This window comes from Diabrotica virgifera, chromosome 8 (genome assembly GCF_917563875.1).
Source record: "Diabrotica virgifera virgifera chromosome 8, PGI_DIABVI_V3a".
In the NCBI taxonomy this organism is placed as follows: domain Eukaryota; kingdom Metazoa; phylum Arthropoda; class Insecta; order Coleoptera; family Chrysomelidae; genus Diabrotica; species Diabrotica virgifera.
The window spans coordinates 122783470-122809898 of NC_065450.1; the positions used below are offsets into that span (position 1 = coordinate 122783470).

A 26429-nucleotide genomic window follows, 5' to 3' on the forward strand; every position below is an offset into this window, starting at 1 on the left:
ATCCGGATCTAAATCCAGCTTGTTCTCTAGGCTGGTAGAAGTCTAACTTAGCCTCCAGTCTTTTTTTTAATATATGTACGATATTCATATTCATCTACTGTAAGAGCTACGCTGCGACCCACCTGAAATCCGCCCGCGACCCACTAGTGGGTCGCGACCCACCGGTTGGGAAACGCTGCTCTAGAATAAGGCTATAACATACTAAAAAAATCACTCAAATCGGACAACAGGTTTAGAAAATTCGAGACATCTAACTTGAATAATTCATCGAGTGACCTATATAGTAGGCCTATAAATAAGTAGGTTTACTGAAAAACAAATAATCTAAAATAATTTAGTATAATAGTTTAAAATAGTTTTTTACGGTTTTCTAAAAACTTATAAAATGTAACTTATCTCCTTTTCAACAATAAACGAATCAATTATTTATAGGCAATTTGCTTAATTAGTGAAAATAGAGGTGTAACTTAAACGCAATAAAATAACGGCTCGCGGCTCGTGGCTCGACGCACTGATACACGTACACTACGTACAGGCTACGAGTAAGAGGTAACACAGACGGGGCGGCGTACGTCGACTGAACCCCCGCTGAGATGTCGAAAGCGACGCATCCCTTACTATAATTTGATGCAGTAACACACACCAGACGCTCTTAAAATTTTCGATGCAGCGACTTTCTGGCGACATATCCTGGAACCCATCCACCGCCAATCGGTTTTACGACTTCGACGGCATACGGCATATCATAAATGCGTGTATCGTGGTATATCACAGACGTTTGAGCTGTTTTCTAGCGAATTCTGTAGTGAGTGTTGTCAGATCGTGTTTTTGTGATGAAAAATACAGATGTAGAAAAATTAATTATTGAAATTCAGATGAGACCAGCTATTTGGGATATGCGTATTGATGAATATTCAAACAGAATAATAAAAAAACAGGCCTTATTTATTATTTTATTTATTATGCTCTACAGACCTTGTATTTACAATTTTAGATAATACAGTTTATGCTAATAATTTATATATAATTTTATTTGATGTCTATGTAAAAATTGCTGAACTTTGGTTCTCCACTATATCCTATTTTTCACCTCCTCTTTCCAGTGTGTAATTTCCATCGATACTATACCTTCCTGAAACTTTCTTGCCGTTTTTTTCTTGGTCTACCTCGTCTCCTAGTCCCAACTGGTCTTCTTTGCAGTACCATCTTTGGCATTCTTTCCTTATCCATCCCCTCGACATGACCTGCCCACCTGATTCTTTGTGACTTTGTGTATTTTGTTATACTTGGTTCCTTGTAAAGCATCCTTAATTCTTGATTGGTGCTTCTATGCCAGCCGTCTTCTGTATCTGTATTATTTCCCCTGAAAATAGCTCTTAGTACGTTCCGTTCTCAACTCTATATCATTTTTTCTTCTGTTTTATTTAGCACCCGTGTCTCACATCCGTAGGTGACTGTTGCTCTTATTTCGGTTTTGTATATTCTGGTTTTCGTCTTTCTCGATACGTACTTTGACTTTAATTTGAATAATTTTTTTGTTAATATTAATTTGTGAAACATCACTGTTTCCCAATTAATGGGGTATAATAGATGTGCATCAATTTAACACCTGTATTAGCTCAGTGGCGTACCATAGAATGGACAGCCCCTTAGCGTTATAAATAGCTTTTCTTAGGTGATAGGCTTTCCCTCATAACGGTGTTATCTCTTGAACATGGGTCTTTAATTCTTACTAATAACTCCTGAAAAGATTTTTTAGACATTCTTGTAAAATTAAACAACTTCTCTGGTCTTTATTATATTAATTTCGTTATACAGGGTGTAACAAAAATACAGGTCATAAATTAAATCACATATTCTGGGATCAAAAATAGTTCGATTGAACCTAACTTACCTTAGTCCAAATGAGCATACAAAAAAAGTTACAGCCCTTTGAAGTTACACGATAAAAATCGATTTTTTCCGATATATCGAAAACTATTAGAGATTTCTTAATGAAAATGGACACGTGGCATTCTTATTGCAGGAACATTTTAAAAATAAATTATAGTTAAATTTGTGCGCCCCATAAAAATTGTGTGGGGTTTTGTTCCCTTAAACCCCCCCAAACTTTTTTGTACGTTCCAATTAATTTATTATTGTGGTACCATTAGGTAAACACAATGTTTTTAAAACTTTTTTGCCTCTTAGTACTTTTTGTAAAGCTAGTTTTTATCGAGATATTTTGAATATTTGTCAAATCCACCACATATTTGTATACTGTTACGTACGATTGTAGAGACCTGGTAATAGTATGAAATTTTTTTATAAATTACAGTTTGAGGTATATTTTGAACCATATTAGAAAAGAATATTTTATCTCGATAAAAGGTGCCTCATCGGTAAAATACTAAGAGGCAAAAAAGTTTTAAAAGCATCCTGTTTAACTATTGGTGCCGCAATAATAGTTTAATTGGAACGTACACAAACATTTGGGGGGTTTAAAGGCACAGAACCCCCATAAAATTTTTATGTAAACATATTAAAAAAGAAGCCGTATCTCGATTAAAACTGGTTTATCAAAAAAATATTAAGAGGCAAAAAAGTTTTAAAAACATTGTGTTTAACTAATGGTGCCACAATAATAATTTAATTGGAACGTACAAAAAAGTTTGGGGGGGTTTAAGGGAACAAAACCCTCATAAAATTTTTATGGGGTGCACAAATTTAACTATAATTTATTTTTAAAATGTTCCTGCCATAAGAATGCCACGTGTCCATATTTATTAAGAAATAGTTTTCGATATATCGGAAAAAATCGATTTTTATCGTGTAACTTCAAAGGGCTGTAACTTTTTTTGTGTGCATATTTGTACTAAGGTAAGTTAGGTTCAATCGAACTATTTTTGGTCCCAGAATATGTGATTTAATTTATGACCTGTATTTTTGTTACACCCTGTATAATGTGTAAAAAAATCCCTTACACATACTTTCGTTTCTTTATGATGGGATGTATCCAATATCTGCGTTTCTTTTTTTCTTTAATCTAAGATAAAGTAAACTTGCATTTATTACAAAATACAAATCGTCATAACTTCCAGACATCGTATCGTATAGCAGCCAACACGCGACTAAGTTTGGCAACAACGAAATACAAATATGTACTTTAAATCGTAGCATAGCTGCCGCTGTTACACCGCGCCATGTGTTTTAAGCTGCCTCGACGTCGACTCGACGCGCGCCGCCTGGTGTGTCCTTGCTCTAAGATTTCAAACTTGTTGGATCGACGGCGTACTTACTCGGCGGACTTAAAGTACGCGTACTTGCAGTGACACACGCGCGAAAAAGGTCGTCGAGCCATAAGTTCGCGTACTTACTCGCATGTGTGTCACCCCTTTAAGAGAGATCTACGACCAGGAGATTGGACAGATCGACGCGGCTGAAAAATAGGAACCGGATGGCGCAGAACCGCAGATGGAAAATATAAACCGGTGTTATAAATCTAATAATATTTATTTATTTATTTATTTTGCTCAACAGGCCATGTAGGCCCTGGGCTTGAAAAACACAATTACATTTTTTTTTACTATACATATCTACAATATACAATATTAATTTGTCTATTTAAAAAATACATCATATAAATATATACATATATATAGCTCTCATTTTACAATTCATGGCACATTCTTCTGTTACAATTTCTCTTGCGCTCTTCTTACCACTCCTCTCCATTCTCTTCTTTCTAATACCTTGTTTCTCCAGTTATCTATTTTTAATTCTCGTAAATCTGCTTGGACGCTGTCAAACCATCTTTTTGTGGGTCTTCCTTTCCTTTTTTCCCTACTGGTTTCCTGTTCAATATCATCCTGGTCATTCTATGGTTTTCCAATCTTTCCACATGTCCCAGCCATCTTATTCTATGCGCCTTTATTATTGCGGTGATTTTTGGTTCCGTATACAGCTCTTCCAACTCTTTATTTGTCCTTCTTCTCCATCCCATTTGTGTATTTATGCCGCCGTAAATTGATCGGAGAATTTTCCTCTCCCATCTTTCTTCATCTGCCTTTCTTAAAACCCATAATTTAGCTCCATATACAACCGTAGCTCTAATCACTGTCTTGTAAATTCTTTCTTTTGTTTTTCTTGAAACAAACTTCGGCTTCATTAAGGATCTCAGCATTCCGTATTTCTGGTTGCCTTTTGTAATTCTGGATTCTATTTCTTTATCTTCATGTCCATTTTCCTTTACTTTCACACCAAGGTAAGTAAACTCTTCCACTCTGTCAAAACTGTATATGTAATCTTTCTCCCCTTGTATTTTTATAAACTCTTCATTGTCTTGCTGTGTATCACCCATTATCATGTATTTAGTTTTCTTTTTATTTATCTTCAGACCAAACCTATTTGCTTCTTTTTCTATCTTTTTCACAATTCTTTTCAATTCTTTCTTTGATTTTGCTAATATTGTTAGATCATCCGCAAAAGCAATACATGGATGTTCGTTTTTAAATATGGTTTCTTCCATTTTTATGCTGCAATTCCTCATTATTACTTCAAGAACAAGATTGAACAACGTGGTTGACATCGGGTCACCCTGCCTGAGTCCTTGTTTGATTTCGAAGTCCTCTGAGATGTTTTTCCACACTACTTCGCTTTTCGTTTTTGCCAACGTCATTTCAATCAAGCTAATCCATTTTTTGGGAATTTGTAGTTGTTTCAGAGCACGGTACATTTCTTTTCTATTTATACGATCATATGCCTGTTTGAAATCTACGAACAGCGCATACAGGGTCGTTTTGTACTCATAGCAATTTGCTTGTAATTCTTTTAGCGTGAAAATCTGGTCTGTTACCGAACGGTTGGATCGAAAGCTTGCCTGGTACTCTCCCACAGTATCCTCCATGTATTCGTTCAGTCTTCCACGTATGCATTGTGCTATTATCTTATACCCTGTCTCTAGGAGTGCTATTCCCCTATAATTTTCACATGTTTGTTTATCTCCTTTTTTATGTATGGGGCAGATTCTAGCCAGCATCCAGTCATTTGGCATTTTTTCCTCTTCCCATATCTTTTTCACCAGCCAATACAGTTGCTCGTACAGTTGTTCTCCTCCTGCCTTTAACATTTCAGCTGTTATTTCTGTCGCTCCTGAACTTTTGTTGTTTTTAAGTTGGCTGATTATATTCATTACCTCTTGCTTTGTTGGCGTTCCCACTATCGTATCGTTTTCTTCCATGTTCTGCGTTATGTCCATCTCGTCCTCTTCAACATTATTTAATAGCTCTTCGAAATAATTTTTCCATCTTTCTAGCACCTGCGCTGTTTCACTTATTAGTAATCCTTCTTCATTTTTAATATAGATGCTTCGGCTCTGATATCCTTTGTCCATTCTTTTAACCTCTTGGTAAAATGACCTTATTTCTTTAGTTTGAAATTTTTCTTCAATTTCCTTTAGCTTATCTTCTTTGGATATTCTCTTCTTTCTCCTACATTGTCTTTTCATTTCCCTTCTTGCGTCCCTATACACATTTCTGTTATTCTCATTTTCTTTTAATAGCATTATTTGTCTAGCTCTTTTAACTGCTTCAGCTGCTTTTTCACATTCTTCATCATACCAGTCATTTACTTTTCCTTTTCTCACTGTACTGTTTAGAACTGCCTCATTTGCCTTCATTACTGATGTTTTTACTTTCTCCCATCTTTCTTCGATTTCCATTTCTTGTGCGCATGTTGCCAGTTCTATTTCTATTTTCTCCTTATATTCATCTTTTACTTCTTCACTTTTCAATAGGGTCGAATTATTGTATTTTCTCTTACCTGCCGTTCTTTTCCTTTTTCCCTTCCTGGTCGCACCCCAGTTTCTCATGCATGTATCTCTTACTAGGTAGTGGTCTGAATATAATAATATATATTTGTTAATTACAGCAAATGCGCAATCTTGCTTTTTCGCAATTAGAGGAATCGTGGTAATCTACAAAAACTTTTTAAATTAATCGATTTCGTATAAAAACGTGTCGTTTTACATTCATTAGTGTCACTGGAGTAGAGATAGGGCAATTTGTATAAAATAACGAATATTGGTACATTTTACATTTGTATTGTATTTTAACTATATTTTATAAGCGACCAAGTCTATTGATTAGATGAACTACATAGATTATACATGAACTGAGAAATGGTGAAAATAATACCTATATCGTTAATTTTGAATGGTGAGATTAATGCCGTGAATGGTAGTGCTCATGTCCTAATAGAATAACAAAACATTGCCAAGGATACACAAGGGGAATTTTATACTCATACCCATGTTGGTGGACCGTTTATATATCAATATTGGTGGACTAATGATATTGGAACCAGGCAAAAATGCATAGCAAAAGTTGTAGAAAGAAACCTGGAAACATGTGTACAAGATTATCAACCAAAACTCAACGAAGAGGTACCTAGTATTATGGAGTATAATATAGTCACACGATCTCACAGAATTACTGTTCCTAAGAAAACTCCTGGGAGAAGAACAAAATATCGTCGTAAATGCAAAAACATTCATATTATAGGAGCTAAATATAGTAATAAAAGGGAATGAAAGGAACGAAAGTACCTATCCCAAATGGGGTGTCAAACAATGAAGATAACAGTAAAAGCCAAGACATAGATAGTTCTAAACGCACTTAATCAACATAATAGGCCTGGATCCCGCGTACCAAAAAAGGTTTATTATGAGCAAGCTGAAAATTTGTTAATAGTTTAACGGTGTCTAGTCGGACAAACTTTGATGTATGGAAACACTGGAACGGGGGAAATTTTAATTGTAGAACGTGTCATCCTGACAAGTTTATGATTGTGAAAACTAGCAGATTGTTTTTAAGTTTACTCAATAGCAAACTTTATATAATATATGAAAAAATCTTTGTCCAACAAATATGTTGGCCATTTTAGTAAGTCCGACACGTAGAACATGTGCAATGATACGAATTATGTTGGTGGTAAATAGCAGTCTGATTTTTGCATGAGAGTTTAATGAAAGGGTAACAAATCAATTGGAAGTTCTGTCCGACCAAATACATGGGACGTTTTCGCAGTCTGATGTTCGAAACCTGTAACTTGTTCCACAATTAAAACTTCCCCTGTTACAGTGTTCCCGTACATCAAAGTTTGTCCGACTAGACACCATTAAGCTATTAACAAATTTTCAGCTTGCTCATAATATAAACTTTTTTGGTACGCCGGATCCAGGCCTATAATATGAGAAGACTGCAAAAAAATACAAAAGGTACTGATGTGTAAAAAAGAAAACCCAGCAAAGGAAGCAGCATCTCTGCTTATTAAATAATGTGGCGAAGTTATATGAAAAGCGTTTAAAGGACAGACTGGAAAGAACATGAAGAAAGCAAATTATCTTACATTTACATATAGATATAGCTTGTATTTATCTATGTGGATCAATGCCTCATTATAAGAAATGATCATAGAACAGATAAAAGATAAACTCCATAACGAATATAATCATTGAATACCTGTAGAAAAGCACTATAGAAAAAAATGTCGAGACAGAAGAAACAACAAAAGCATAAAAGAGGTCGATATTGGGACCGTTTATGTGGAACATTATTCTCTACGACGACATCATGAATTTAGATTTTGGAAGAGATTACACAACTATTGTATTGTAGATAACCTTTTTCTTTACAAGGAAAACAATTAGTACATTCTTTCAACGGTTTTTGCTCTAAATTTTAAAGAACCGCTTGGATTGACATGAAATTTGGCATACGTATAGCTTACATGTCAAAGAAAAAAACTGATATTGTGCTGATGTGTGCTTTTGCCCTGGGGGTGACTTTCACCCCTTTTGGAGTTGAAAAAATATATGTCCAAAATAAGTCCGGAAATGGGTAAACTGACTTATTTTAAGTAACTTTTGTTCTATAGAGCTTTTTCTGTTTTTACAAAAAGTTTCTAGCATTAAATTTAAGCAAGTTACGCTCAAAATAAAGTTGGTCCCTTTTGTTTTGCCAAAAAAAGAAATCAGGAAGACCACCCCCTAATTAGCAACTTAAATGAAATTAATCGTTACCGCTCCACAAATTATTTTACTTATGTTGTGTTTATATGATCTGTAAGTTTCATCGATGCAAAGTGCTTATTTTTTTAAAAGTTTGGTTTCAAAGTAAAATTTTTAAAAAATTTAATTTTGAAAAATATGTTTTTTTTCAAAATAACTTAAAAATTGTTAGAGATACCAAAAATCTCGAAAAACAAAAGAAGTCAGCATTGCTTTTCTGAATATCATGTATTTTTTTGTTTTTGTGTTAGACAAAAATTGATTAAGATTTGGTGTTTCTAAATTTGCATACATTAGTGATCAGTGACTCGTTCAACCCCTTTTAACTACAGCCCTTTCAATAATAAGGACTTTGAACCTATGAAACTTACAGATCATATAAACAATACATACACGAGTCAAGAAACTTGTGAAGTCGTAACGATTAAGTTCATTTAAGATACTAATTAGGGGGTGATTTTCCCGATTTTTTTACCAAAAAAAAGGGACTAACTTTATTTTGAGCGTAACTTGTTTACTTTTGATGCTAGAAATTTTTTTTATAAAACAAAAATGAAGCTTTTTTAAACACTTTAAATAAGTTGTAATGAGTTTTCCCCGAAATGTGCTTTATTTTTGGTTATTTCACGTTAAAGTATTCCATTTGGAATTTGACGAATATGAACCTATTTTTCATTAGCTATAACTCTGCTTCTACTAGGTATAGAGACGTGATAAATACACCATTTTTTTAAATTTTTTACAGGCTATATTTTTGCTAAGAATTTTTTTTTCGACAAAATACTTACTATTTGATTTATTTGCGAAAAAGCGTCTAAAAGCGTGGTTATTTTGTTGAAAAAATGAACATATTCACTGCCAAATAACTCGAAAAGTATTGACTTAGTGAAAAAACACTCTAGAACAAAAGTTACTTAAAATTAGCCAGTTTATCCATTTCCTGACTTACTTTGGACGAATATTTTTTCACCCTCAAGAGGGGGTGAAAACCACCCAGGGCAAAAGCACCTATCGGCACAATATCACTTTTTTCTTTGACTTGTTAGCTATGTGTGTGCCAAATTTCATGTCAATCCATGCGGTTCTTTAAAATTTAGAGGTTTTGCAATATTTTACCGTTAAAGAACGGACTAAATATAATTATTGCAAATACCGCTTTATGAAGGAATGCAAAAGAAAAACGAAAACCTTGATGATAGAGAATTAGCTTACATTAGCAGTTTAAAAACGGAAGCAATAATTAATAATAAGGCTCGAGAAAAAGAGACAATATCGGTTTTCATCTATTAGGAGTCCTCTAAGTTCTAAATCATACCTGCCGATACAATGAGGTGAGCAAACACTTCCCAAACTCAAACCCAAGCACTATACTAGATTAATTTTGAAAGTAAATGTATGTAGGTCTGAAAATAAATTAGGAATGAAATTGTGAAAGATTGGACAAGAGAATGGGAAACAAGGAATATGAACGCGAGTCCTGCTGTCAAATCTGGCAACCGGATTCAAGTTACCAATTACATATTACATCTCTCAATTTTTGACTGCGCATGAAAGGTGTACATTTAGAATAAGCTAAACTGTAGAGAACAGATGCATATTCTTCTTCTTAAAGTGCCTCCCCCCCTCCCCATCAATGAAGGTTGGCTACTACAATTACAAACTCTTTATCTGTCTTCGGCTGTTCTTATTACCTGTTCAAAATTTAACCCTGTCCATTGTCTGATGTTTAGCCACGATAATGTTTTCCTTCCTAGTCCCACCTTTCGCTCGATCCTTCCTTTCATTATTAGTTGAGCATATTGGTACTTATTATTTCTCGGTATGTGGCCTAGGTATGATGTTTTTCTAACTTTCACTGTGTTGTCTTTCTTTGCCTATTCTATGCAGCACTTCTTCGTTTGAGGTAGCGATGTCCATGAAATTTCCGGTAGATCCACATTTCAAAGACCTTCAATTTATTTACAGTTGATAGTGTCCACGTTTTAACTGCATAGAGAAGAGTCGACCAGACGTAGCAATTTGATAAACGTAGTCGTTTACGACTACGCTTTTCAAAACTAGAATACTATTTTTTGATAACCGATGCATATACTGCTGTGAAAAAAACAATGCTGAAAACGCAGTATTACACTGTCCAATATTCGAAAGAACACACCATCAGAAGAGCATTTTGATGTGTATTATTTTTTATAGTAAAATATTTTTAGCTGTACTAATGTTTACGTGCGCGGAAAAGAATTTATACGTAGTATCAGATCTAAAAATGAAAATTTAGAAATTAATTTCAATTTATTTGTAGGTATGATCACGAGCATTCCAATTTTGATTAGTTTTTGATTAGAAAGTTCTATGATGTAGATTTGAAAGTTTTATGTACGTGTTTTTATAACATAACCTTTGTTACGTCTGTGTTTTTGCAACAGTAAAGAATTTACGTTTTACTTTATTACTAGTCGATTCTTAAAATGGACCATTATCTGCTCAATATGGTTAGCAGTAAAATGTATTTCGATTTTGATAGGAATCATGATGTGTTGCAATTTTTGATTAATTTCAGTACATTTTAGCATTCTGCTCCTTAGGTCGTAGTACTAAAAATATTTCTTTGTTACTTATCTAAATCAATAAATAATTTGGAGAGTACTTTTTACGTTTATTTTTGTTGGCCTAAAATGCACTTTTCGTTTAAAATCGCACATATCAACAATTTTTAATTTTTAAGCCTCTTTGTTAACGGGTAGACCCAGAAACACGGTGTCAGAGGATGGCAAGAGACTCAATTTGAATCAAACCGAAACCGTTTATTTTGTTTTTACACTTTACTCAGTATACGAGTACAAAAATGATGACGATTCGGATAGGCAAGCTGAGATGCATCGATGGAATATTTTTCCTAAGCGTCATCCGTTTGATATTTATATCTGGGCTAACAGCTTGTTTGAATCGTTATCGACATTACTTTCATCGTTCCCCGTTAGAGGTCAGTCTAACCATACTCAGGTGTAAATATTTGGATATTTACACCAACCTCTCGGTGTGTTTTGATTGAAATCAGTCTTCTTGCAAAGCCTATTTGATAACGGGTAGACCCAGAAACACGGTATCAGAAGATGACAAGAGAATCGATTTTTTTTGTTTTTCATTTTTTCTTTTTTCGGCAAGTTTATAAATTAACGTATCAGTGATAGAGACAATACTCTGTTTGAATGACACAGATAAGATAAGCTTGTGAATAAGAGCAATTTTCAATAAGTTCAATGTAAACATACGGAAATATCAGTCGTTTTTTTCGTAAACAATAGTTGAGTTATACTCGTATCTTTATAATCAAACGAGAAAACAGGTGAACTGGATAGTAAATGTCGAAAGGAATATATCTCTAAAATGGAAATACAAGTGGAAGAACATCAACAAGTGGTGCAAAAGGTAAATATACTAAGTGACATAGAAATCCGATCAGCGATTATAATATTGTTAATTTTAATAAAATTTGCTATACAGGCTTATTTTGGCAAAAACAATAAATGATTAGAATTTCTGCCAGATCAGTTTAGGTTTACGTATTTTATTCATTTTTTGTTTTTAATTTTCTAACCATTAAATTTTTTTTGACTTTTAAGTTTAGTACCGATCAAAATTTAGCAGTAAGCGGTTGTTTTTTGTCATTTGCAATGCCTAGAGTACGAGGACGCGCAAAGGACCCCGCAACACTCCTTATGAAAAAGTGGTCCCGGTCAAATTTAACGAAAGTTTGGTCAATGATACTTCTCGATGCGTAGATTAAAAAAGCCCATGGAACCTGGGTCTGAATAACTACTGTTCTCGAGCTACAGCCTTCTGAAGTTATTGGATTCGAGTGCTCGGTTTACATTAAGTACACTAATTCACGGTCAAGTGAACGAAAATATTTATTATTGGAAGAAGTAAGACTCATTTTTTTTATGCATACTTGCGTCTTCTACATGAATTCGTGGTCAAAAATAGATGCATCGTATTTTAGTCTTCAGAACACCTCCGAAAAGTCCTCAGAAAACTAAAGAAGTGCGATATAATAAATGTGCTACAAGAGCGATATAAGAATTATCATCTTTTCATGACTGCTTCACAGTTATGCAATACCAGAAAAGCTGCAGTTCCGCCTTATCTTTAGAATACTACTGAATTGCGGATCTAGAGGGGGTGGAATGGGGAATTCCTCCCGTAACACGATCCAGAACTAAAGAAAAAGTTGTCGAAACATAATAAATACATTAAGTGAAATGAATTTCGACTCTATTCAAGTTCTCTGTTTACCCAGGTATAACCATACCAACAGGCACCGCTAGGAAAACATTCCACTTTGCAGTTCAGAGAACCCGACGAAACGAGTCTGTGTACTCTATACAGAGTATGGCATTAGTAAAATAAGAAAATCTACGGTTTCGTTTTGATTAAAATCTGTCTTCCTCCATCCCCCGATAGTACTATTTCTAGGTCTACCTGTTGTCAAGGATGCTCTGAGGAAGACAGATTTTTACCATTACGACCGTAGTTTCTCGATATAAATTAAAACAATTTATATCGCAGTATGGTGAGAACGCCCTCTAACGGGGAATAAGTGAAATGAATTTCGACTCGATTTAAGTTCTCTGTTTACCCAGGTATAACCATACCAACAGGCACCGCTAGGAAAACATTCCACTTTGCAGTTCAGAGAACCCGTACGAAACGAGTCTGTGTACTCTATACAGAGTATGGCATTAGTAAAATAAGAAAATCTACGGTTTCGTTTTGATTAAAATCTGTCTTCCTCCATCCCCCGATAGTACTATTTCTAGGTCTACCTGTTGTCAAGGAGGCTCTGAGGAAGACAGATTTTTACCATTACGACCGTAGTTTCTCGATATAAATTAAAACAATTTATATCGCAGTATGGTTAGAACGCCCTCTAACGGGGAATAAGTGAAATGAATTTCGACTCGATTCAAGTTCTCTGTTTACCGAGGTATAACCATACCAACAGGCACCGCTAGGAAAACATTCCACTTTGCAGTTCAGAGAACCCGTACGAAACGAGTCTGTGTACTCTATACAGAGTATGGCATTAGTAAAATAAGTAAAACCGTAGATTTTTTTCTTTAATTCTGGAGCATGTTACGGGTGAAATTACCCAATTCCCCCCCCCCTAGATCCGCCACTGTTCAGTAGTATTCTAAAGATAAGGCGGAACTACAGCTTTGCTGGTATTGCATAAGTGAAGCATTCATGAAAACATGATAATTCTTATATCGCTCTAGTAGCACATTTTATATCGCACTTCTTTAGTTTTCTGAGGACTTTTCGGAGGTTTTCTAAAGACTAAAATAGGATGCATCTATTTTTGACCACGAATTCATGTACAACACGCAAGTATGCATGAATAAAATTAGTCTTTCTTCTTCAAATAATAAATATTTTCATTCACTTGACCGTGAATTAGTGCACTTAACTTAAACCGAGAACTCGAATCCAATAACTTCAGAAGGCTGTAGCTCGAGAATAGTAGTTATCAGACCCAGGTCCCATGGACTTTTTTAATCTACACATCGAGAAGTATCATTGACCAAACTTTCGTCAAATTTGACCGAGCCCACTTTTCCATAAGGAGTGTTGCGGGGTCCTTTCTATCAACTAACCGGGTTTGATAAGGAGCGGATACTTGATCTAAGAAAAGCCAGACTTTCTTTTCGGGAAATTGCGCATATGGTTCACAGAAGTTTAGATACTGTATTAAGATGATCAAGGCCGAACTCGAAGATCGAAGGGCACATGGTGACGTCGAAGAACAGTAAAGAATCAATAGCGTCGCCTAAGGGTGGTGGCTCTAAGAGACCGCTTCTCTACTTCAAGTCTATTGCAAATCAATGATTTGCAGAACATGGAAGACCCTTTTGGCCTTTTGCCATTTCGGCCACACTGGCAGCTATACTCCAGGGAAATAAGCAAGAAATAGACCATGTTCGGGACACTCAAAGATCCAGGTAGCTGACAACTTTTTAGTTATTGTAGACCTACTGTTACTATTGTAGACCTATGTAGGATGAAAACCTACCTGTTCCCTGCCTAGAGTTCTCGTCCGTTTTTTAATTATTAACAATTTAGTGAAAACACTCTATTTTTTCGATTTTTTGCACTTCATTAAAAAGCTAAATAGTTGACACAAAATTACAAAATGTAATTTTTTAGAAAATTGAAGAACCTTCAAAATGCCGATTTTTGAAAGCTAAAAGTTAATTTGTTGCTTCGCAAACTGTAAAATAAGTGAAAATCGTTATTTGTTAGTAACTTTTACTAAAACTAACTTAGAACTTTAGTGTTTCACCCAAAGTTGCGTAGTGGAGTGCTTAACAAACCCTCAAAATTTGAGACCGATCCATTAATTAGTTTAAAAGTTATTATATTTGTTTATCTCAGAGACCTTTATTTTGCAATAATATAAGACAGAAAATAATGAAGATAGGGCAATTCTGCGTATGCCAAATAAAAGTAGAAAAGTGATACTAGGAAAATGTATTAAAGGAAATTAAAAATTAATGTAATATAGTCAAAAATTATAATGCAAAATTTTATTTTTTAAATATTTTTTTTTTAAAAAATTATTTTTTTAAGAATTGTTTAATCAAATTACTCTGTTTATTAATTAATAAATTTATAAACAAATTGCATATTTGTAATGTATGTAGAAATTGCATACAAATTAAAAGTATCATTGCATACAAGAAAGATCAAAAGCGATTGAGTAGATCAGGAGATACAAAAAATTGTATTAGTTTGAAATTGCTTTTTCGGTATTTGAACTCGGTGGATTTGTAGGTTCCCCTTAGTAACTATTTGAACTACATTTTTGAAAATTCGTAGAGGGTCCTGTGAAGGTACAGGGTTATTCACTATATTTTGCTCCCCCTGTAAACTGCGTTATTTACAGAATTAGAAAAAAATATTAAATGCAAAAGTTATTCGATTTTTAAATTATGATTTTTTGACAATATATCATACTAGTTACGTCATTCATCTGGGCGTGATGACGTAATCGACTATTTTTTTTAATGAGAATAGGGGTCGTGTGATAGCTCATTTGAAAGGATATTCAATTCTCTATTCAGTAATATAAAGATTTAGATAATTATTTATACAGGGTGTCAAAAAAAATTTTTTTAATTAAATTAATTGACACAAAAAGAAGAATGTATGTAATTTATTTATTTCAACATATCTTCTACTGCTGTTAGAAAACAGAAATAAAAGTTTATCGCACAAATAAACATTGCTTTTTGCTTAAATTCTATATTTAAACTGCCAAGAGGCAGATGGGTGGCAGCTTGAACATTGAATTTAAGTGAAAAGTAATGTTTTTTGTTCAATCAACATTTATTTCTGTTTTCTGACAGCAGTAGAATGTATTTTGAATTAAATAAATTACATACACTCTTCTTTTTGTGTTAATTATTTTAATTAAAAAAAATTTTTTTGGACACCCTGTATAAATAATTATCTTAATGTTTATATTACTGAATAGAGAATTGAATAACCTTTCAAATGAGCAAGCACACGACCCCTATTCTCATTTTAAAAAAATAGTCGATTACGTCATCACGCTCAGATGGATGACGTCACTAGTATGATATATATGTCAAAAAATCATAATTTAAAAATCGAATAACTTTTGTATTTAACATTTTTTTCTAATTCTGTAAATGAAGCAGTTTGCAGGGGGGTCAAAATATAGTGAATAAGCCTGTACAATATTTGCCCAATTTTTCTTAATTCCTTATTCCTTAATTATTCCTTAATTATTATAAACAAATTAGCTGTGAATTAAAAAAAAAACAAATGGCTAACTTTGGCACGAATGAACCTAAGTTAAATTTTTTTAATTGAAAATTCGTGTTAAAATACTAGCTTTTCGAATGTATAAAAATATTTTTGTCTACGGACAATATTTTTAAAGATATTCTAAATGTTTATAAACTACAAAATTTCAAAAATTTGGCATTAGGATTTTTGACTATATTAACTATTTTTTTTATCTTTTTTTAATACATTTTGATAGTATTACCCTTGTACTTTCATTGGCTTACGCAGAATTGCCATATCTTCATTATTTTCTGGCTTATGTTATTGCAAAACATAGGTCTCTAGGATAAACAAATAGAATAACTTTTAAACTAATTAATGAATCGGTCTCAAATTTTGAGGGTTTGTTAACTACCCCAATACCCAACTGTGGGTGAAACAATAAAGTTCTAAGTTAAATTTAGTATAAGTTATAAATAAATACCGACTTTCATTTATTTTGCAATTTGCGAAGCAACAAATTGACTTTTTAACATTAGAAAATCGGCATTTTGAAGCTTTTAAATAGTCTAAAAAATCAAATTCTGTAATTTTATGTCACATATTTTGCTTTTTAATAGGGTTCAAAAAATCGAAAATATCGCGGTTTTGCACTAAATTGTGAATAATTAAAAACGGACGCGAACTCTGGACAGGAAACAGGTAGGTTTTCTTCCTATAGGTCTACAATAACTAAAAAAGTAGTCAGCTACCTGGATATTTGAGTGTAGTGAGAAAATCCTTATTTCTCTGGACTACTACTACCTTTCTCTGGACTACTATCCCTGAACATCATTGAATGGAATGGAGCTATCTTTAGTGCACCTCAATTCTGTTTATTGGTGCATATTAGTTTAGTCAAGGTCAGAAAATTATGTGGTAAGAGACAAAATCCAGTTTTTTGCCGAATGGCACGTGCACCTCACTGTTGCGATTTGCGATTATGGTGAAGAGTGCCATCGCTTACGGTTCAAGGTCACCTCTAATGTTCTTTAGAGGGAACATGAGAGCTCTGAAATACCTAGGAGGAATTCTGGAAGCTCATCTTTAGACCTTCAGACGCTTTAACATTCAATTTTTCAGCAGGCACCAAGATCCCCAGTTTTATAGCATCCTCCTCAAACGTTGAAAACACTTCGGTAGCAGGTAATTAGGGCATGGAACGGATATCGCTGGAAGATATTGACCACCTAATTAGAAATGCGCCCAGGGTGTGTTGCCAACCGAGGTGCATCAACACATTAATTGAATAATTTATAATGGGTGTTTGAAAGTCTATGTCACTTAGTATAATATCTAACATTGGGATATCAAAAATGATGCTTAAAATGATGAATAAAATTTTTTCCTTAATAAAAAACAAAGAAAATGGCGTTTACAAAAAATCTAACAATTAGGCCTTGTCCATATGTGGGCGGTTTGCCAATGTCGACTGAGCGGTTTACCTGTTTTACTTGATCTTACCGTAATACCAAGTAAAACAGGGGGAAAACAGGTAAACCGCGACGTCGACGTTGGCAAACCGCCTGCATATAAACAAGCTCTTAGAACTCAAGATATTGTAAAATTAGTGCATAATGCAAATTGCAAAATAAATATTTGTCGAAGCTTTGTCGATCGTAACTAGGCTTCTGCGCATGCAAATGAGCTTTACAAAATATCATTTTAAAGCTTAATTCATAGAGTTCCAAACAAAGTTCGTTAAATTACTTTATCTTTATTTGTTTTAAAGTTAACCCCATTTGAAGTTATAATTTTCTTTAAAAAATTGTACATTAATTTGTTTATAAGCAAATTGGTGCAATATACATTTATACTTTAATTATCATTAATGGTAGAAGAACTCAAAACGAAAATTTTCAGCTTAGGAAAATGTTCGTAGGTTTATTTTTGTCCAAGATATCGATATTTTAATAGCGCGCTCTGAGGCTCAAGATCGGCTCACAGCGTAAAGTTTCGCGCGCTAAACTCTCGATACAAATTATAATTTATATGTGTCTATGGTCATTTTTCATTTTTCATTTTTGAAAATCCTAATACAATTTTATCATATTATAATTCTTATAATTAAATCATCGTAGAGTACCTCGTATCACCATTCATTCTATTTACTTTTTCTTCGGTTTTTCTTCAAGCTTGGCCTAAATTTCTGTGTTTGGCGACTATTTTATCCAAATTGACGGTCGGCTTACTTGGCCTTGATCTTGTAGGCACATAGCCCTGCTTTAGTTGACGATGATGTTTGCGCCCTCAGGATGATATCAAATTCTGATTGTTTATGTATTATGTGTTTTGCATTATGTATTATGTGTATACATGTTTACGTATTGTATGTTGTACATGTATTTGTTATGCATAATAAATTGTAGATGATGTGTCTCTGACTTTCTGTTAATCCGCCAATGCTGGAATATTCTTGTTGCCAACTTCTTCTTTTCTCATATAAACATCAATTTTAACTACGACATGAAAAACAGTTTCAGGATATTTTTAAATTTTTATTTGTGCAATATCCATGGTAATGAGACCAATAATTTGTTGATGTGAGTTGTAGATAAGAGAACTTTTAATTTTGTTTAAAATTATTTATCTATCTGTGTAAACGTTTTATTTATTTTCAATGTTACGCAGTTATTTTTTGGGATTTGTGTTAATCTCTCAAACATTATCAGTTGTACGATAATCTGCTAATTTATGTTGTATTTACGGTGGGCGTGCGGATCTGATGTAAACAAAAAATTCGTTTTATTTTTGACTGTTAAATCGAGAAAATATTATGCTCCATTTCTATTTTGGATTATATACAATTTTGTAGGAATTTTATATATTTTATTAATTATTTATATGCAAGTAATATTATATCCGACTTTATTATAGTCACATTCTTATTGACACCTGTAATAAAGAAACTACAATGAAATATTTGAATCTTTAATATCAAATCGTAAAACATACAAATGTCTATAAAATATTATTTATAATGTGATGAGTATGTTAACGAGTACATGATCAAGTCGATTTGATTAATCTATGTGATTGTATTTATATTTAAGTCTTCAACTTTCGTTGTACTTAACTGAACTCCATTTTTACTTTTTGCAGTCTCGAGATGAATCTGAACATGCCGAATCTCCAAGACCGCTATCTGAAACTAGTGAAATGAGTCTAGAAGTTGGTACTTTAAATAGAAAAAGAAAACCGATAAGTGATAAACAAAGGCCGCTCACAAGATATCTTCCCATTAGAGGAACAGATCTAGATTTAAGACAACACATAGAATCAGCAGGTAGGTTTATTTTCTAAATAATTCCAATACTAATTTCATTGTAGTTTTTTTTATAAATAACCCTTAATTTGCAATCTGATTGACAACAATTCAAACAAACACAACACAAATAATTCAAACACAAAACTGGAGAATATACACTTACTGGAATAGGGAAGTTAAGAAAACTGTGACCAAAAGAAAAATGAAACGTGGGACAAAAAATGTGAAGAAATAAACAGATATATGGTTGAAACTCAAGTATCTGAAGCATGGAAGTTTATAGGAAACCTCAGAAAGAATCACGAAGGAACAGGGAGATTTAACCACATATGTGTGTCAGAATGGGAAGAATATTCCAAATCCTTTTTTACCGAAGCAACCACATTGCAAAATACATTACAGAGACTTTAGAACCGATCCAATAGATGAAGGTGAAGTACAGCCAAGCAGTGTGGACGGGATAAGACGAACCTTAAGGGTAATGGACAACGGGAAACCAACGGACCTGGAAACATCCCCATTGAATTAATAGAACTCGGACCGTGCGTCAATCCTAATACAAGCGGCGGAGATCTTTAATAAATGTCTAATCAAACAAGACAATATTTCAGAAGATTAGTGTTTGGCGTGTATAAGCTCTATCCACAAAAAAGGAGACAAAAAGAACTGTAAAAATTACAGAGGTATGTTATAAGTATTATTAGCTCATTGTAGAGGTTGTACGGTCGATTGATAAAAGAACGAATCGAAAACCAATATGAGGAAATAAAAGATCAGAGTGGATTCCGTGCTGGCAGATCTTGGAAACGATGGAATGACAACTTACTGGAGGCACATTGAAAAAACAGACAGTCATGTCTGCACAAAAAGAAGAAAAAGAAAAAGAATTAGAGACAAAACTATGATATGTTTACTATTTTAAATACGTAAATGGTAACTTATTTTATATTTAAATTAACTGTTTTAGATTTATTAATAGTCGATGTTATTTTAGGTCACCAAGTGGTATTGTGTCCCCATGTCATTATAAACTCTAGTGTTTGCAGAGGTTATCTCCACAAAAGAGGCTCGAAATTAAATGGATGGTCTAGAAGATGGTTTGTATTTGACAGGCATAAGCACACGTTTGCTTACTACATAGACAAAAGTGAAAAGAAGCCAAGAGGTGGAGCTTATTTTCAAGTAAGTATATTAACGTAACTAAAAAAACTTGAGATTTTAGATTTTTTATCATTTAAATAAAGCTACTGTGTGCTTAAGAGGAAACAGTAGCGATCAACAGGTAGCGAAAACGCGTTCCAAGGTTGCGGCTGTAATTTTGAATATTTTTTCGAGATATTTGGCACACGTATTCGTAATATAATAAAGAACGGCGGTACAGAGCCCAATTTGAAAAATATATTAATATGTGGAAATTACTCTGTAATTAAATACAATATTAAAAAAACGAGCCTGTACCGCCATTAAGAAGAACAAAAAAATACACTTTCTTCAAATAAACTTTTTTTATCCGATGCCTAGATTTTGTGTCATTTTGGAACTACTAAAATTTTTTATTTCAATAGTAGTTAAAAAATGACACAAAATCTAGGCATCGGATAAAAAAGTTTATTTGAAGAAATTGTATTTTTTTGTTCTCCTTAATGGCGGTATAGGCTCGTTTTTTTAATATTGTATTTAATTACAGAGTAATTTCCACATATTAATATATTTTTTAAATTGGGCTCTGTACCGCCATTCTTTATTATATTACTAATACGTGTGCCAAATATCTCGAAAAAATATTCAAAATTACAGCCGCAATCTTGGAACGCGTTTTTGCTACCTGTTGATCGCTACTGTATCATCTTAATATTTCACTAGATATTGCGCCAGTTAGCTTTTGATCCATATCTAAACGGTTGTACTATTCTGGGTTTCGCAGTCACTTTGCAGTGCGAGCAGCATATCCCCTTATAAAGCTTATGGAACCTTGCAGCTCCGTGTTGCCGGTTTTAAGTAGACGAACTTAAAAGTCCGTGTAAATAGAATATTCCAGAAGTCCAAATCATCTTGATTTGAAAATCTGTGGGTTTTATTATTTTTAACTAATCCATAGATATGTATTATGAAAGATATTTATACAATATTAACGGAATGGGACGTTTCGATGCCGCCAGTTCATTGCCGGCCGTTTCGATGCCGCCGGTTCATCGCCAGTCCATTTCATCGCCGTCATATCTCGCATTTCCTAGAATTCCTAATTAATACTAAAAATAACTAATAATTGTAACTGTCGAAAATTCGGAAATATATCAGATAGCGATTAATTGACTGGCGATGAATCGGCCGGCATCGGCATCGAACTGGCGGCATCGAAACGGCGGCGATGAAACGTCCTAGACCCCAATATTAACGCTGATGTTTACTTCTTAGAACAGAAAAATAGCAATTGCTTAAAATATATCTCTTGGCAACACTGTTCTTCGTAAGAATCTGTACTGAAAGGTGACCGTGAAACGAAGATTAGGTATATTGAGTTCGTGTATTCCATTTCAGTTAGGCACATCATTTCATTTGGGTTGCTCGTCAGTTTGACTTTCTCGTATATTTGTTTACTGTCAGTATTGTAAGTTCTACAACTTAAGTTCTTCTTGGCATCATAACCCTGGATGGGTCTTTGCCTGTCTGGCTGTTTCATTCAGCTCTCTCTTGTACTCTTCTCCTCTATTGTCTTATATTCATGGGTTTCAGGTCGACTTCCACGTCATCCAACCACTCGTTGTGGTCTTTCTTTGTTTTCGTCTTGCTATCGACTTCCATTGTAATAATTTCTTTGCTGTTTTTGCACCTTCTTGTCTCTAGACATGTCCCAGCCATGATAGTCTTTGACTTTTTACAAATCTTACACTATCGTACCGTCCATTCAATTCATTAACCTCGTCGTTTCTCCTGATTCTCCATGTGCCATCTTCGTTTTGCATCGGGCCAAATACTTTTCTCAGTATCTTTCTCTCGAATGTCCTGAGTTGGACTTCATCTTTTTTTTTCATTACCCATGTATCACAACTATAGGTTACTACATCATCATCAAGCCCTTTGCGTCCACTGCTGGACATAGGCCTCCCGCATTTTTGTCCATTGTGCTCTATTTTGAGCACAATTTTTTATGATTCATCCATTTGGTAGGTACTTTCTAAAAACATAAGTTCTTTATTTGTTTTTCTGCGATTACAACGCCATCTCTAGCGAATCGAAAAAAATTCACATAAACCTTATTTATCCTTTTTCATATAGAATCCGAATGTGTAGTAAAAAATTGAATTTTCTATTTAATATTGTCGACCAACGCCCTCCCCCCACGCAGTGGGGTTGACGGTCGTGTTTGATATCAATTCAATAGATTTTTGAAAAAAAAATAAACACCTGTTTTTTTGTTTTTCTTTTTATTTGAAAGTGTCTATCGAGATAGACCAGTTCTATATTTTTTCTAGGCTATCACGATAAATCGTTTTTTTTTTCTATTATAGCGTCATCTATCAACAATTCTCGAAAATGTCTCGAATAAATATACACATAGTTTTAAAAGTTATGCATCACCTAAACTTATGCTCATTTTCATAGTTGATTTTTTCGTGAACAAAGTAACAGAGTAAGAAGATTTGTTTTATTATTTTAGATTTTTGTTTGGTATTTACACAGTTGGGCAAAGGTTTACTCAGACTTCTTTGTTGAACTTATACCGGGTGGAATAAAAGAAATATTTTTCTTATGTTAAGTTTGAGACACCCTGTAGGGAGAACAAGGTATAAGTATGGGTATACATCGAAATCGTATTGTAGTCTTACGTTTTGTGAATATTTTGTTTTTTGAATGTCCCTGATATCTTTGGAAACAAAGAAAATAGACGGTTTTATTCTTTAACATGACGCGTTTTAACTGAAACAAAACTAAATTATCAATGAAAAACAGTTAACAAAACTTAAAACAGAAACACACATAACGTTAAAAATTGGGGTCGACACCTTAATAGGTATTTGTCGACCAAGTGAGCGGTATGCAAAGCGCAACATAAGAGAGACGATATTGTTTAATGGAGGCTCTGTGATGGTTTGGGGTGGAATTTCCTTGAGAGATCAGGGACATTCAAAAAACAAAATGTTCACAAAACGTAAGGCTACAATACGATTTCGATGTATACTCACACTACCTTATCCTCCCTACAGGGTGTCTCAAAGTTAACATAAAAAAACAAAGTTAACATAAACAAACCGGTATAAGTAAAAAAAAGAAGTTTGAGTAAACATTTGCTTAAGTGTGTAAATACCAAAGGAAAATCTAAAATAATAAAAAATAGCGGATTCCGTTAATCTGTTCATGAAAAAATCAACTATGAAAATAAGCATCGTTTTAGGTGATGTATAACTTTTGAAACTATGTGTAATTAGTATTAACATTATAAATTTATTTTAGAGTTTCTACCATTAGATAATCTTTAATGTTTTATTTTAAATTTTTAGGCGATCGAGGAAGTATATTTGGATCATTTAAATAGCGTGAAATCTCCAAACCCACATTTGACATTCATAGTGAAAACTCATGAACGTTTATACTACTTAATGGCACCTTCTCCGGAAGCTATGAGAATATGGGTAGATGTCATTTTCACTGGTGCTGAAGGTTACAGGGAGTTTGAAGTTGAGACTTAAATTTTGTTGTAAAACATTGCCTAGGCTTAGGCGGAAATTTTAATCACGATTAAATATTTTATCTCATGGTGGTAAATATTTGATAACAGTATATAGATCTTATGGAATTGATTTTATAAAGAAGTATTTACTTTTATATAATACTTTTGTACATAATAGTATGTGATAGAAGTCGAATTACAGTTCATATATTTTTGCTAATGGTTACCAAGGATTATACTACTTAAAATTGTTCCAACTAAATTCTAAACTGAAGTGCCCTTTTCTAAGTAACTATTTTTACATGTTAAGACTTTTATAATGTGTTTTATACTACTAAGACTGTAAACTGTATTAACATATACAAATATATATGTAACTTTTATTGTTTTATTCTTTAATTTTCCAAGATTGACTGGACCAACGATAGATCTGTCAATAAATATTTTATCCCGAAGTAAGGAAGTGTAGAATTCCGTTATAATCCTCCTTCATAAAAAAGCAGATAAATTATATCTTGAAAACTATAGGCCCATTAGCTTGTTGAACCACCTGTACAAGCTCTTTACTCGAATACTGGCAAACATATTGGAAGTAAAACTCGATTTCTATCAGTCAGAAGAACAAGCAGGATTTCGATCTGACCACGGAACAAACGACCATCTGCAGTGCCTTAAAACGTAGTCGAAATGTCTATCGAATATAATAGACAACTTATTCATTACAGTCGGAAAAATGAAAGAATACCCGTGAACTATCACATCAATCACCTATTTTGTATTTGCTATCTTTTTCTATAACAAACGTTTGTTATTTATAGAAAAAGACAGCAAATACAAAATAAGTGATTGATGTGATCGTTCATGGGTATTCTTTCATTTTTCCGACTCTAAGTAATTTGACAGCATTTGATATAGTGGAAAAGACGCTATCTTAACAGGATAGACTACAGGTATGCGAATATTATTCGAAATACATATATACGAAAATTCGACAACTGTAAACCTTCATTGCATGACAGAAGATAAAATTGTCAGAGGGGAGCGGCAGAAAGATACTTTGTCGCTAAAACTATTTATAACAGTCATGGAGAACGCACTTAAACGGTTAGATTAGGACTCAAAGGTTATTGACATCGATGGAATGAAACTAAATCATCTCCGATGTTGTGAACAAAATCGATATTTTGTTACCTCGCATCTGATCTCCAAAAAAACTGACTGGGAATATTTTAAATCAATACTAGATCAAAATATAAATCTACAAATACCACTGAAAACACCAAATGATATTGAATTAGCAGTCGAATATTTTACTAAGTTGGTTCAACAAGCAGCATGGGAAGCTACGCCCCATGAGACTAAAAACAAAAGGCACCGAAGACAATGCCCACAAATCATTAGAAGTGAAATACTAGAAGAGTGGAGGCTTAGAAGAAGGTGGCAAATAATGAGACACCCAGATGACAAAACCAACTACAATCGAAAATGTAGACAACTAAAAGTATTAATAAAAAATCTTAAAAATGAATATTTTCAAAGTTATAGCAGAATTTAACACCAACTGCGGATTCCGACTATTTTCTATGGAAGGCCACAAAAAATTTAAAAAATCTAAAACAACAAATTTCGCCTATCAGGCATGATAACAAATGGTTACGAACAAACCAGGAAAAGGCAAAAGCATTTGCAAACTATTTCGAAGAAGTACTTCAGCCTTTACCTGCAGATGATAATAATATCGATGAAAGGAATACATGAATTTTTAGGTAATATATATCAAATGTCTCCACTTCCCAAACTAACAACACCTAAAGAAGTAGCTCAAATTATTAAATACGAAATTCGAACAAAAAAAGCACCTGGACACGATCTTCTTACTGGTGAGATAATCAAACAACTACCAAAAAAAGGGATTACAATGGTAACACAACTAATAAATGCGACTCTAAGGCTAGCATATTTTCCAGCACAATGGAAGTTAGCAGACATTATACTAATACGAAAACCTAAAGAGATAAAATCATACAGACCAATAAGTTTGTTACCTGTTATGTCTAAAATTGCAGAGAAAATTATAAAAGAACGATTATTAATAGAAATGGATGAACATAAACTAGTCACATCGCATCAATTTGGATTTCGCCTTAAACACTCAACCATTGAACAAGTGCACAGAGTCGTTGATATGATATAAACTACATTTCAGGAAAAGAGCTACTGCAATGCTGTATTCCTGGATATAAGTCAAGCTTTCGACAATGTTTGGCACCCCGGATTGCTTTATAAACTAAAGGAAAACCTATGTCATCCACTCACACATCTTGCTTAAATCTTATTTTGAAGAAAGGCACTTCAAAATAAGATATGATGACTTTATAATAGACATTCATCCTATAAAAGCTAGGGTGCCCAAGGAAGTATACTTGGTCCCATACTTTATACTTTGTTTACAGCTGACTTTCCTACAGATGACCATCACTTAACAGCTACATTTGCAGATGACACTGCAATTATGGTGAAAGACAAAAATCCCGAAATTGCGACTCGCACATTACAAACAAGATTAAACAAATCACATAAGTGGGCTTGTAGAT

The 26429-nt window shown here is 33.6% G+C and overlaps 1 protein-coding gene across 1 annotated transcript in view; it reads left to right on the forward strand.

Moving 5' to 3' along the window:
• Positions 1-24218, forward strand: part of LOC126890488 (cingulin) — a 374566-nt gene extending 350348 nt beyond the window's left edge. The window contains exons 14-16 of the mRNA XM_050659471.1: positions 19001-19184; positions 20161-20348; positions 23666-24218. Of these exons, the coding sequence (XP_050515428.1) occupies positions 19001-19184; positions 20161-20348; positions 23666-23854 (561 nt within the window). The 3' untranslated portion in view covers positions 23855-24218. The remainder of the gene's footprint in view (positions 1-19000; positions 19185-20160; positions 20349-23665) is intronic.
• Positions 24219-26429: the final 2211 nt, after the last annotated feature.